The sequence below is a fragment of the Limanda limanda genome, chromosome 9 (assembly GCF_963576545.1).
Source record: "Limanda limanda chromosome 9, fLimLim1.1, whole genome shotgun sequence".
In the NCBI taxonomy this organism is placed as follows: Eukaryota; Metazoa; Chordata; class Actinopteri; order Pleuronectiformes; family Pleuronectidae; genus Limanda; species Limanda limanda.
The window spans coordinates 29087831-29100470 of record NC_083644.1 but is presented as its reverse complement, the minus strand read 5'-3'; the positions used below and the strand labels follow the sequence as shown (position 1 = coordinate 29100470).

Below are 12640 nucleotides of genomic sequence, written 5' to 3'. Positions count from 1 at the left end.
AGTGGCGAGCCAGGCGATTGACAGCGGACGGAGATCGGGATCCACTCCAGACATCTCACTTTCCTTTGATACAGAATCAGATAAGAACGTTCACTATAAAACCTACCCGGGTAGTAGAACAAACACAGGGTTGAAACCCCATCTTCTGTTATAGAAGAAAGGACACTTTTCTTTGAACTTTGTTTTATTATTTTATTTTATTATTTTATTGAAAGAGCTCTATTGTTGTTTTTGTTCCCAATGCTATGCACTGTTAAATGATAATTGTTTGTAAGGCAATAAATGATCACTGTTCAATTTCCAGTCAGAGTCCGACTTCCTGAACCTAGAGGAATGGGAGTTGCTTTCTAACAATAAGGGTAGAGGCGCTACACCAGCAGAGGATCCTCTGTTCTTTCTAAGAAATTAGCGTCCAGTCAAACCTAAATTTAGTACCAAGCAAAGGCCATTAGCAAACTAGCTTGTATGCTTGAATGCCATCGTTCAGTAATTTGAAGCCAGGTCAACCTCAGCTGTCAATCATGACATTTCACCCTTTTTTAATAGCATTTAATAAGTAAGTGGCTCCTCTGGTTCTGGAACACTGATCAGTGAAACCCTAAAAAGAACCATAAAAAGCATCTTACTTAAATGCTCAGTATAAATTTATATTAACAACACATTGAATAAACATTTCCTCAAGCATTCTTGGAAGGTGGTTCAGTGTTTCCCCTTGGGGGGGGGGGGGGGGCGGCGGCGGCAGCGCATCATGATGTTAATGTGTTTCTTTTAATTATTTTGAACTGTACATTGGATTTCTGACCCGCGCTGACAGGCTATTCTGTGATGCTCAGACATCCGTGTTTGTCCAGTTTGTCCTTTCTGTAGGACTGGAAGGGAGACTATAAATGCCCGGGTCTGGTTTCCTCTCACAACTGCCTGTTTATGCTGTCTACATATTCAACAGAACATTCCTAAAACCAAAAAGAGAACTCAAATAATCCCCCGACTGCTATTTAACTTAGTCAAGTTGTCAACCAGGACAAATTTTAAACTAGATTTATCATGAACAGGCCAGGGTAATGAAGTTCACCCTATATTTAGTATCTTTTCAGATCTGGAGATGATTCTCAGTCTATTAATATAATCTTCTTGTTTTTCCCATTTCTCATTTATTGTGGTGAATGATCTGTATTTATCTCATCTTGATCACCTCTCAAAGCCATTTATAGTACAGTTTTGCAATATAACTCACATACGGCCAGCACAGCATTTCGAAGAGTTTATAGCAGGGCCACACACACAAAATTTATTTTGTTACAGACGTTGTGTTAAATTCTCTGCCTCAGTAAATCAGGTGTGACAATAATGCAGATGGTTGTAGTGGAGAAATACATGCACATCAAATATAGTGCATTTGTATTATGTGCTTATCATAAGCAATATCGCTACTAATAATGTACTAAATATTTGTGTGCAGGTGAGGGGGCTGGGATTATTTTGCACCTTCACCTGCACCACAGAGGCTCAAGCAGCGCAGGTGAGAGCTGTTTGCTATCAAGAGGAACACACAAAGCAGGCAAAGATGACAAATACAAGAGACAGAGACATGAGAGAGAGAAACTGAGCTGCAAATGGGCGTGTCAAAATAGCTCAACAGCGCCCCACCTACGGAAAAGCCCCTCATTTAGCATTCACCGATCCTCACGAAAATAAAGACGGTTGTGTATCATGACCAGACGCACAAAAAAGTCTATCAGTGCATTATGAAAAACGCAACCGAAAGCCCGCCATTTTGGATTTAGTGGCCATTTTGGCCATAATCCATATTTTTCTTTGATGTACTTGTCGTAGAGCTTTCATCAAATCAACTTAAAATTTAGACGAGTGTCATCACAACAAGATGGAGTACTAAAGTTATCAAAAGATCAACTTTTTGTCAGAGCGTGTGACCTTGGTGTGGCGTCAAAGTTTGGTAAACGCCATCAAAACACGGGCTTCTGTATCTCAGACATATTTGGTCCAATCGAGTCCAAACTAGACACATAAGACAAGAGTTGGGACCTGATGACATCTATACAGAAATCGTGACTTAAAATTACAGCGCCCCCTGGTGGCAGCAAGAAATGTCTTGTTTTTGGTACGTCTTACACTTGGAAGTATTCCTCCTCATCCACTTTGCGCAACCATGTCAAACTATGTCAAATGGGTCTCAAGGCATTGATAATGAAGATATAAGATAACTGTGACTTTTCGTCAAACGCCATATTAATGGCGTGTCATCAAAGTTCATCAACTGGCCATGACATACGAAATCGCTGTAACTTCGCTGTTCGAGGTTCAACCTCCCTCAAACTACATGTGTGTAGCAACATCCCCCCCTTGAAGACTGTCAGATGGATTTAAGGAATGGGCGTGGCAAAATCACTGACTAGCGCCTCCTAAAGGGCAGCCCCGGAACTACGATTGGCCAACATCTACAAAAATCGATAGGGACATGTGTCTTTTCATGACAAAGAAATAAGTCTCTTGGATACATATACTAGACCAAACAGGAAGCCCGCCATTTTGGATTTGGTGGCCATTTTGGCTATTTTCTACAATTTTACTTTGACATACTTGTCGTAGGGCTTTCATCAGATCAACTTAAAATTGAGATGAGTGTCATCACAACAAGATGGAGATTATTTGAATTTTAACTTTTCGTCAAAGTTTGATTACACGCCATCAAAACACGAGCTTCTGTATCTCAGGCATATTTGGTTCAATCTAGTCCAAACTAGACATGTAAGACAAGAGTCGCTACCTGAAGACATCTGCAAAGACACCATGACTTAAAATCACAGCGCCACCTACTGGCTACAGGAAGTGAAGCCTTTATCCTTGCCGCAGTGTGCAAACGCATGCAACGCGGACACGTGCACTGGGTCATTAAACTCTCTCTTCACCCACCCGAAACAGACTTGAAACCGCCGGTGTTCTCGGGCCCGTTAGTGCTACAACGTAGCCCTAGTTTTTATTTATTCAGGCTGTGTGTGGGAGAGCCCCGCGGCCACTCTGGCGCCCAACGTTGGGCTCCATGCAGCCAGAGATGCGACCAACAGGAGGACATGGCGCTGGTACGAGAGGCGGATGAGTTACTGGCCGCCTACCGGGAGCAGGTAGCGAAGAACAGACGGCGGCTGGAGGATTGGATGAAGATTGGGCCGTTGTATTTGTCATACATATGAATGGTGTTTCTGCCTATGCAAATTAGGATATATTCAATAAGTGTGGAGCTCATGTGCATATTCAAATTCATTTCAAAAGAAACTTGTAATACAAAAAAAGTTACTTTTCATGTATACTTTTATTATGTAAAGTTTTATTGTGGTAGGAGTAAAGGAAAAAATTAGCCCCATTGGGGTGTATTGTTTCCTGGCCTTATTGGCACACATCTCGGATTGATTAGAATTAAACATATTTTCTCTACTAGGATTTCTTAGGACTTTTAGTATGTTCTGGACACCTCATAGAAATGATCTATGCTGAAAAAAATTATTTTACAATTAGTCGGTCGTAAAACACTACTTTGCCTGGACTACTGGTATTTACTGGACAGTTACAAATGCTTTGTGTTTAGTTTATGAAAAGGTTGGAGCAGTGGTACTCTCTGTGTGTTCTCAGCAGGATAAACAAAGGTGTGGGATGACATTTTCAGCACAGGATTTGATTATGTTTCCATAATCAAGACTGACACCAGCCACCGTACCTGATTTAGATTATGTGAGGATGGTTGATGCTTTTCATTGTGAGAATACATTTCACTCAAGGTGAAATTGCATTGCACCTGCTCTCGTTCACACAATTCCATTACGAGAAAATCCATTGATGGATTAGTCACGCTTTGGCCTAGCAAAATTTAAATTACAGCTGGGTTTGGCTGTGACAGGATTCCATTGGGAGAACAAGCTCTTAAATGCCATCATCTCCTAATCACGTCCAGCTGTCGTGATAACAGTCTCTGTTTATTTGTTTGTTTGTCACAGAGGACCAGATCCCTCATGGTTTCCCCACCATAGACATGGGGCCCCAGCTTAAGGTTGTGGAGAGAACGCGTACTGCTACGATGCTGTGTGCAGCCAGTGGTAACCCTGACCCAGAGATCTACTGGTTCAAAGACTTTCTACCTGTGGACATCAGCAGCAGCAATGGACGCATTAAACAGCTGCGTTCAGGTAAAGCAATCATCTTTACACACAGGTTTGTTTTCAACACTTCAGATGTTGGGTTTGATGATGTAACACTATGCAAGACTTGCTCGGTCTTTCATATTTACAGGCACTTTAGCTGGGTATCAAACTTCAACGCTTTTTTGATATGTAATAAAAAGGTTTCATAATTTCTAATTACAAAAGCTGTGTATTATTAAATCAAATATCTAGTTAGGCTAAGTTTGATATAAAATAGAAGCAGCAAGTTGTCACATTTGGAAAGTTGGAACCAGCAAATGATTAACATCTTGATAAAATACTAACTGATGATGACAATGGTTTAAAGTAAGTTTTTGTTGATGAATTAATCAACTAATTATTTATATTTCAAAGCTTATTACTATTGAAAATTAGGTCTATCAGCATTACTATTAAAACATTTCAAAATGCAGCCAGCCCCAGGAGTACTGAGCAGTTGACTCATGTGACTGGTGACTGGAAATGTAAGGGAACCACCATAAAACATCAACTGAAGAAATAATTGGGAATAATTATGAGGGATGAGTTAAGTAGAGTTCCATAGACTATACCGACTATAAAGGTTGATGATATGACAGCTCCTATAAGTGAAGCCAAAACATATGGATAGTCCACCTGGTACCTGGCTCTAGTAAAGATGAGAACCCCCGCCCCCTCCATGTAGGGAGTAGTAACCAAGCAAAAAATCAAGATACATTTGGTTTTAAATAGTTACTTAATATAGTGATTGACAGCTGATATTGACCAGTGATTGGCCAGATGGTTGTACCTTTAGGGCACATGTGTCAAACTCAAGGCCCGCCCGAATGAATTATATGTGGCCCGCATGATAACATCTATTTACTATTAGAGCTGGCCCGCCGGCAGTGTTTTGCAAGTTCTCAATACAAAATAAGTACTGAGAATTCCTGAGGGTCAGTGAACACGTCGGGATGGGGCACGTGACAGTTTTAGACCAATGACAGGCTCTCATTGGCTGACGAGTGGGCGGGTCAATGGTGAATGACAGATCCCACAATGCACTGCCCGTGTGTCGGCATGTCAATCACGGTCCCGCGAACGCGCGCCTCACAGTCTGTATCACGTATCACTTGTGACAACTTTCAACTATCCCGCTCCCCAAAAAATGGCAAAACGAAGGTGGCATTTGAAAACAGGAGCTTTCAAGACAGGTGGGAGGCACAGTATATGATCGCGGATGTAAAGGGTGGATCCGAGAAAAGATGAAGGAAGAAAAAAGTGAGGAAAAAGTGAGTTGACAGCTTATCACTGCATCATACACCAGGAGTCGTTGTGTGGCAAAGCCTTGAAAATGAACATGTGACGAGCATCATAACATAAGCGGTTAACTTTATCAGAGCCAAAGGTTTAAATCACCGCCAGTTCAAGTCTTTTCTGGAGGAGTTAGGTGCAGAATATGGTGACTTGCACCATCACACACAGGTGCGATGGCTGAACCAGGGAAAGGTGCTGGAAAGATTTTTCCAGTTGCGTGAGGAGATCTGTGAGTTTATTGAAAGCAAAGGGAAAGGCACAACAATAAAACGTTTCTGTGTGACATCACGAGCCACCTGAATGCGCTCAACCTGCAGCTTCAGGGGGGGGGGCCCGTGTCGTCACTGACATGTACGCTACAGTGAGGGCTTTAAAACCAAGCTGCCTGTGGGAGACGCAGATGCTGCAGGAAAACTTTTTTTTCTCTTGCTACTACAGGACATTTGATTTTTCTTTGAAGTCAATTATTTTTGGCTGTTGTTTGCCTGTAGAAAATGTTTTCACTGGAAATTACTCTGGAAATACTGCAGATAAAGCCAGAAAACAATAAATGAAACTGATTTTATTACTTTTATATTTATTGATGTATTATTTATTATTTGTATTTCATTTATTTCATAATTAATGTTGATTTATCGGCAATACTCTATAGGCCTTGTTAGTTCCAGGTTCAATATGTGCACTAAGGTTCTTTCAATAATACATCAATAAACGTTGAAATTGTGGCCCTCGAATTGAAGCAATTTTTTGATTTCGGCCCACTGCGTATTTGAGTTTGACACCCCTGCTTTAGGGTCTTGAAACTGCAGCTCCATTTCCTGATTACCACTGCACATACTCTGGCTCACCAGTGCAAGATGGCAGCACCCTTGTCTGGTCACGGTTACAGTAATTTATAATTCTTATGTACAGCAATTGGTTCTAGCAGCTTTTGGTGGCCCAACATTTTACTAAGATTTTTTGCCAGTTTTTCCTTTAATCTTTCACCCTTCTGTACTTTATCCTGTCTGAGGATATGTTTTCAAGGAGCTATATTTTATTACATATGTATGCATTTCTGTAAAAAGGCCAACATAGCAAAGAACGTGTACATTTCATTCCCATAACATATTTAAAACCAGTTGAATAATCTATTTCATAGCTCTAAATGAGACCATACATTAATTTGACAAGTGGAGGGGTATTCCTTTCATCAAAAACATATTCTGAATGATCTGAAAGTTGATCTACCTAATTTCCATTAAGATAGTGAGCTTATTGAGTGATTTTTTTACATATAGTTTTAGCTAAGCAGCTTCTGTGTGGGGATATTGGCATGCCATCAATGCTTAAGACAGCACAGACAATGGAATATTAAAGCACAGGCAGCCATGCGGAACTGCTCAGTGAGGTGGTGGCCTGAGGAGCAGAGAGGGCATCTATCTCCACAAAGTAGAGCTGGATTGTTGCTGGCTGAATAACTGCTCTCCATACAACCTGTCAGCTACCCTTTCTCTCAATGTCAGTGAGAAAATAGAAATGTTTTGCTTTTTGCCTAAAAACCTCAAGCACCTACACAAATCTGGAATGGCTGTCCATGGCCAATCTGATTTCCCCTTAAAAGGCCCGATGGGCCTCCTGTGGTTGCTCTCCTCTAAGCACAAGCAAAGGAAAAAGCTAACAGGCAGGCCAAACATGCCATGTTTTATAAACCGAACACCATGGCAACTTGGTTCGATTTGGCTCCCATTGCCTTCAAGGTCATCATGTACAGTCCCCTAGCAGCCAAGCTCAGATTTTGAGTTCCCTTTATAAAAAGACATCAGTCGTCCTGTCGTCAAGTGAAATATAAAGTTGTTTGTCAGTTCAATGTATTTGTTTCAATAGAAGGATTTACATTAATCATGAAATAGTGAAAATGTTTCAATTTAAGACCTTTGCCTTCCTTTAGAGCCCTGAAAACTCCACTTTGGCTTTCAATAAGTGCAACCAAATATTTTCCATCAAGGAGTGAGGTGATACTGACTCACTGACTCATTCACTGACTCGTGAGATGCTTGACCAACAAGCACAGTGGCTCCTGTTTCCAGGATCTGATCGTCAAAGGGGACTGGGAGAGAGGAGGATTAGTGTGTCAGGGCAAAGCTTCTATGTGGTAAACAATGATTAAGACTTCAAGTCCCTGAGGCAGCCAACAGATGCTTAGTTCTACTACCCATGGAAAGAGAACAGATTGTAACGTATGTTATTAATAATCAGTTGATGAGGTTTGGTATTAGGTGTTTTGATTTCATAATAATTTTTGGGAAATAGCAAACAAGACAAGCACTGGATGTAACTTGCGCATTTCCAGTCATTCAACTGGTGTGAGAAGTGCATATGATGTCCTATGTGAAATCTAAAGACTGCAGATCCACTGCTACATCCTGTTTTGATCGACCCTACAACAGAAAAACATCCTTCCAATCCAGACATTGTGAAAATATAATTAAGTCCTATTATTTTTCACAATGAACCTTGAAATCTGTCATGAAACCCTGATTCCATGCTTAAGTGGCATAGATTTCAACTGGCTCACTGGCAGCTGTGAAGGAAAGTCATGGCAGGTCCCAGTAATGCCTAGCCCTTTGAACGCTGCTGATGTCCCCTTCATCAGGCCCCAAGGGACACACAGCTTCTAAGGCCACCCCCTTCTGCCATGTTTTACCATCTATCTGACAGGTCTTTGTCTTCCTCTTGACTCAAGAGCGGCATGGTTTATTATCCAGATCAGTGGCATCTGTATAGTAACCATCCCTTGCTCTTCCCTTTGCTAACCATGTCTCAGTGGCCAGAGTTATGATCACTTACATCAGGGAAATGCAAGATTAAAGAATGAAATGCCACTACTGTCTTACTGGAATGAATAGTACCATGGATCAGAATCAGAATCAGAATTATTTTTATTGCCACGTATATTTGCATATATTGGAAATTGCCATGGTGTGGTTGGTGCACTGTACATAAAAACAAAACAACAACATATACAGTAAGACAATATATACAGTAAGAAACAATAAGTTATGGAGATAAATTATGTGCGAGGGGGGGGGGGGGGGGGGGGCAGAGTCAGTGTGATGCATGGGGCTTGTTTGTGAGCCCCACTGCCATAGGGAAAAAACTGTCCAGGTGGCGTGAGGTTTTAGTCCTGATAGCCCGGAACCTTTGTCCGGATGGAAGTCTCTGAAAAAGGTGGTGACCGGGATGAACCATTGATCGAATTGTGATTTGAGTAAAATGTTTAAATCAATTACATCAACGCAATTTTAAAGTAGTGGGTGACGAGTTGTAAAAGGGGAAATGTTTAGGTGATGAAGGATCATTTCCTTTTGGTTCAGAAGTTAATGTGCTTAACTGTAGCTAAGTTAAGTAAATTTTTAATCAAAAGAACATGCAGACATTTTGAAGGCAAAAACAACAGAATGGTGTTCACATTACCTTACATCAATGCACTTGATTCCCTAAGCGTTTTTATACCATTCTGTATGATCAAAATAAATTCTAGGCAAAAGGAATTTTTATCAGGATTCTCTAAGATTCTAGTGTTGAAATTGAACTACAGACTAAGCAGTGAAATATGCACATCACACACTCACCAAAGGTAGCAGTTAGTCATCATAACAATAAAGTGCCAAAGAATGAGGCTGTCCAGGTTTTGAATATACATTTACTCTTAAGTTAGGCACAGGATAGATAGACCCCCACAATAAGCAGCTATTTTTGATTTTTGATTTGTGATCAATCTTGGTCCATCTTAACTTTTTAAAACTATTCAAGATTTCAACTTTCAACAAAATATAAGTGCAGTATTGATTGAAATATTTTTCTTTCAAGCCCAGGGTAATCTGCAGGGAATATGGTGCCACATCATTAAATGACCCATATAATATGATTATGCCTATACAAATCTGTAGTTTGCTCATTTGGAGCATAATAGTCCTCCAGCAGTGTGGCGGCAACATCACAGTGCATTGAAAGGCATTAGGTCTGTCGAAATACACCAGAGGTAGAGAAGGCAGTTTGTTTCCTCCAGTGCTTTAGTATGGTCCTGTTGTTCTGGTCGACATGATGACATCCCTAGCTTTCTTTTGTGTATTGTTATGGCAGGATGAAGGAGACAACCAGATATTGGATTTAGAACCCAAACAGGCCTATGGTTGGGGAAATAGGGCTCAGGTGCTTGATAGTCAGGTGTTGTCAAGTGTGGGGAATAAAGAGCTTCATGATCAAAACATGATATCAGCTCTGTGGCGCAAATGCCTACATGCGTAATACAAATAAGCATGTGACAGTAAATAACTGGATGCACAAATGATGGATGTGATGTGATTTATTGTATTAAACAGTTTGTGGGGGAAATAATGCAATGTTTATGAAGGAAAATCAACACATTCCCATTTGTTGTCATTGCTTTAGGTTGAAAGTAATAATTTACCTCTCTCAATGCTCACATTATGTGTTATATATTTACAGATGAGTTTATAAACAGGGTGAGAATACATTTCCCTCTCTGCTTTCCTGCCATTCTTGTCTTTCTCTGATTTATTTTTTCTGTGTCTTTCTCTTTTTACTAATGATTATCTCTAATCCTATTTGCATTCAAATTACCTCACCAGGTGGTACACCAATCAGAGGTAAGAATGCTGGGTACAACTAAAAATGTCTACATATCCTTCTCTCCTCCTCACCACTCCCTGTACTTCATCGCCTCTGTCCTCCTCCTGTCACCACGCTGTGTCCTCATTTCCAGCCTTTTGGCCCTCCGGCCTGTTCCAGCACTTCCTCTGCCTTGACTTTTTTCAATACTGTGAATAACCTTTGGAGGAGAAAGGAAAAGAGGGGTGCACACTTGCTTGTGAGGATGTTTAAAATATAAATTGTTTATTTGGAAATTCACCCGGTGATGTTACAGCTGATCAACAGGCAGCAGTGGTCTCCCAAATGATTACTATATGGAATGACAATCAAAGCAAGAACATTTTGTTTTGTCAAAAATAAAGGCCCTGTGTAGTTCAGATAAACTGTAGAATCTAGCTCTCTATACTAAAACCTTTCTCTGAGCATATTCAGTTCACTAATATTCAGTTTTGTAGACTGCTAACAATGGGTCAATATTGTGTATAAGTTAGTCCTCTGTCTGCATGCTTGAAGCAGCACAGAGAGAAAGTGCATGCATCTTACTGAAGGCTCAACAGTTTAAGGGCAGAGGAAGTTTTGGATATAACATATTGTTCATGGCATCATAGTCTCCATTTGTAAATAACTCAAACTTTCTCTGGCGACAATGATCAACCTTTTTCAGTGCTAATGTCTATCAGCATCCATTTGCATTTCTCAGGAGAGAAAGAAGCATTTTCTCCTTAAAGGCCTCATAATTGCTGAAAATGCAGTGAAACAGACAAAAATGTGAAAAGATGAAGAAATAAATTGAGTGTCTGCTGCACACTTCAGCAACAGTGTGAGGACTGGTCTACCATCTGCTGGTTTACGTACATGCACTGTATGTGAGCATGTGTATGTGTGTGAGGAGGGGGTGGGGGTTAACAACATCTCAGGCAGAATGCATCCCAGAGTGTTCACAAGGAATGTGACGACACACAAGCATTATTTAAACTACTAGCACTTAACATTGTGTTACAAACCCATCCCATATTGCATTTCAGGATTGTATTCTGAAATATGTACATGTTTAACATTTATTATTGTCCACTGCAAAACTGCATGATGTATGTCATATTCACAGTCAATATATAATACTTTTATACTTTCTATCTTAAATTGAATCTCTTTACTGACACCTGCATTTGTGATGTTTGTGTAATTACTTGAAAGTTATATGACATTTATTTGACAAGTTTATTTTACATGTGGATGTAAATTGTGGTTTCAGGTAAGTTACAACTCATGGTTTTTTCTTTTCCCGTAATGAAATCTCCATGCGTCAACTTCACTTTACATTAGGAATTATTCTGTGCTTTTATCAGAGTCACAACTGGAGGTTAGGTTACAAAAGAAAGCTTCTGTTCAATGCAAAAAACACAAGTTTAGCCAAACTGTGATACTAAAGGCTTTGCCTAATCACTGTTTTTCAGATTGTGCAACTAAATTATGATGTAGCGTACCCCAACATTCTCTGAAACTGTTGGCTGTGTCTCTCTTGTCACATTAGAAGAGCCAATGACACCACAGTGTTGAGACCACCATGAAACACTAGTCCTAATGTTACTGGGTGCAACACAGTGGACTATGATCACACATCAACCACCTTTATGGGAAAGTATTTTGATTTACCTGCAAAAGAACCAGAAAAATAAATTTTCCATGGTAGATAATTATGGGCCTCAGAATATGATCAGTGGCTGAATGACACAGTCTATCTATCATCTATCTATCCTCATCAAGCCTAAGACGTCCTGTTCTTAAGCTATAATGGTTCGATATAGTGAGGATGTAGCCCTCTACAATATTAAAAGAGAAGAAACATGGGTCCTGGTTTCTTGTCTGCACTGAAAAGACTGCAGGTTTATGTTTCTCTATTACCATTTATGAGGTATTGTATGAATGTTTGTGGTGCAGACCGAAATAGTGACATTTTGACCTCCTTCCCCAGGAGCACTTCAGATTGAGAACAGTGAGGAGGCAGACCAGGGCAAGTACGAGTGTGTGGCAGTCAACAGTGCTGGGACTCGCTACTCTGCTCCAGCTAACCTTTATGTTCGAGGTAAGATCCCTCTTGACACTAGCCAACCCTCCCTGCTGCAATTCAGGTCATCACCTCCAGCAGTAAGGCCTCCCTCGTCAACCTCAAGTCAGCGATACTCTGCACCCCACTGCTAATAAGGAACCTGGCTCCCTAGATTAAGCTCGGTGCAAATCAAACCTGTTGATACCTGTCTATTATCTGCTCTCACACTCCTGGTCTCCCTGTCTGTCTGATCTCATTCTCTGGGCAGATGATTTATGCACTTTACTCCGCTCTCTTTTTTTTTATTTGCTTAACTTGCCTAGCCCGATAGTGGGTGGACAGTGTTAGTGTGTTGGGGGCTGTTTGGACTCATCACGGTTGAACAAGATGTTGACTGCGGTTCTGCTCTTTGTTTTGGGTAGAGATGCGCAGATCAGCCTACGACATCCGA

The 12640-nt window shown here is 40.6% G+C and overlaps 1 protein-coding gene across 6 annotated transcripts in view; it reads left to right on the top strand.

Annotated features, from left to right (window-relative positions):
- ptprfa (protein tyrosine phosphatase receptor type Fa) overlaps positions 1-12640 on the top strand; it is a 151839-nt gene that overhangs the window by 13513 nt on the left and 125686 nt on the right. For 4 of the 6 annotated variants that reach the window (XM_061078474.1, XM_061078477.1, XM_061078476.1 and 1 more), the window contains exons 3-5: positions 4008-4196; positions 10121-10138; positions 12115-12225. In XM_061078474.1, coding sequence (XP_060934457.1) covers positions 4008-4196; positions 10121-10138; positions 12115-12225 — 318 coding nt within the window. The remainder of the gene's footprint in view (positions 1-4007; positions 4197-10120; positions 10139-12114; positions 12226-12640) is intronic. The other 2 variants (XM_061078475.1, XM_061078473.1) reach the window with 1 other exon arrangement.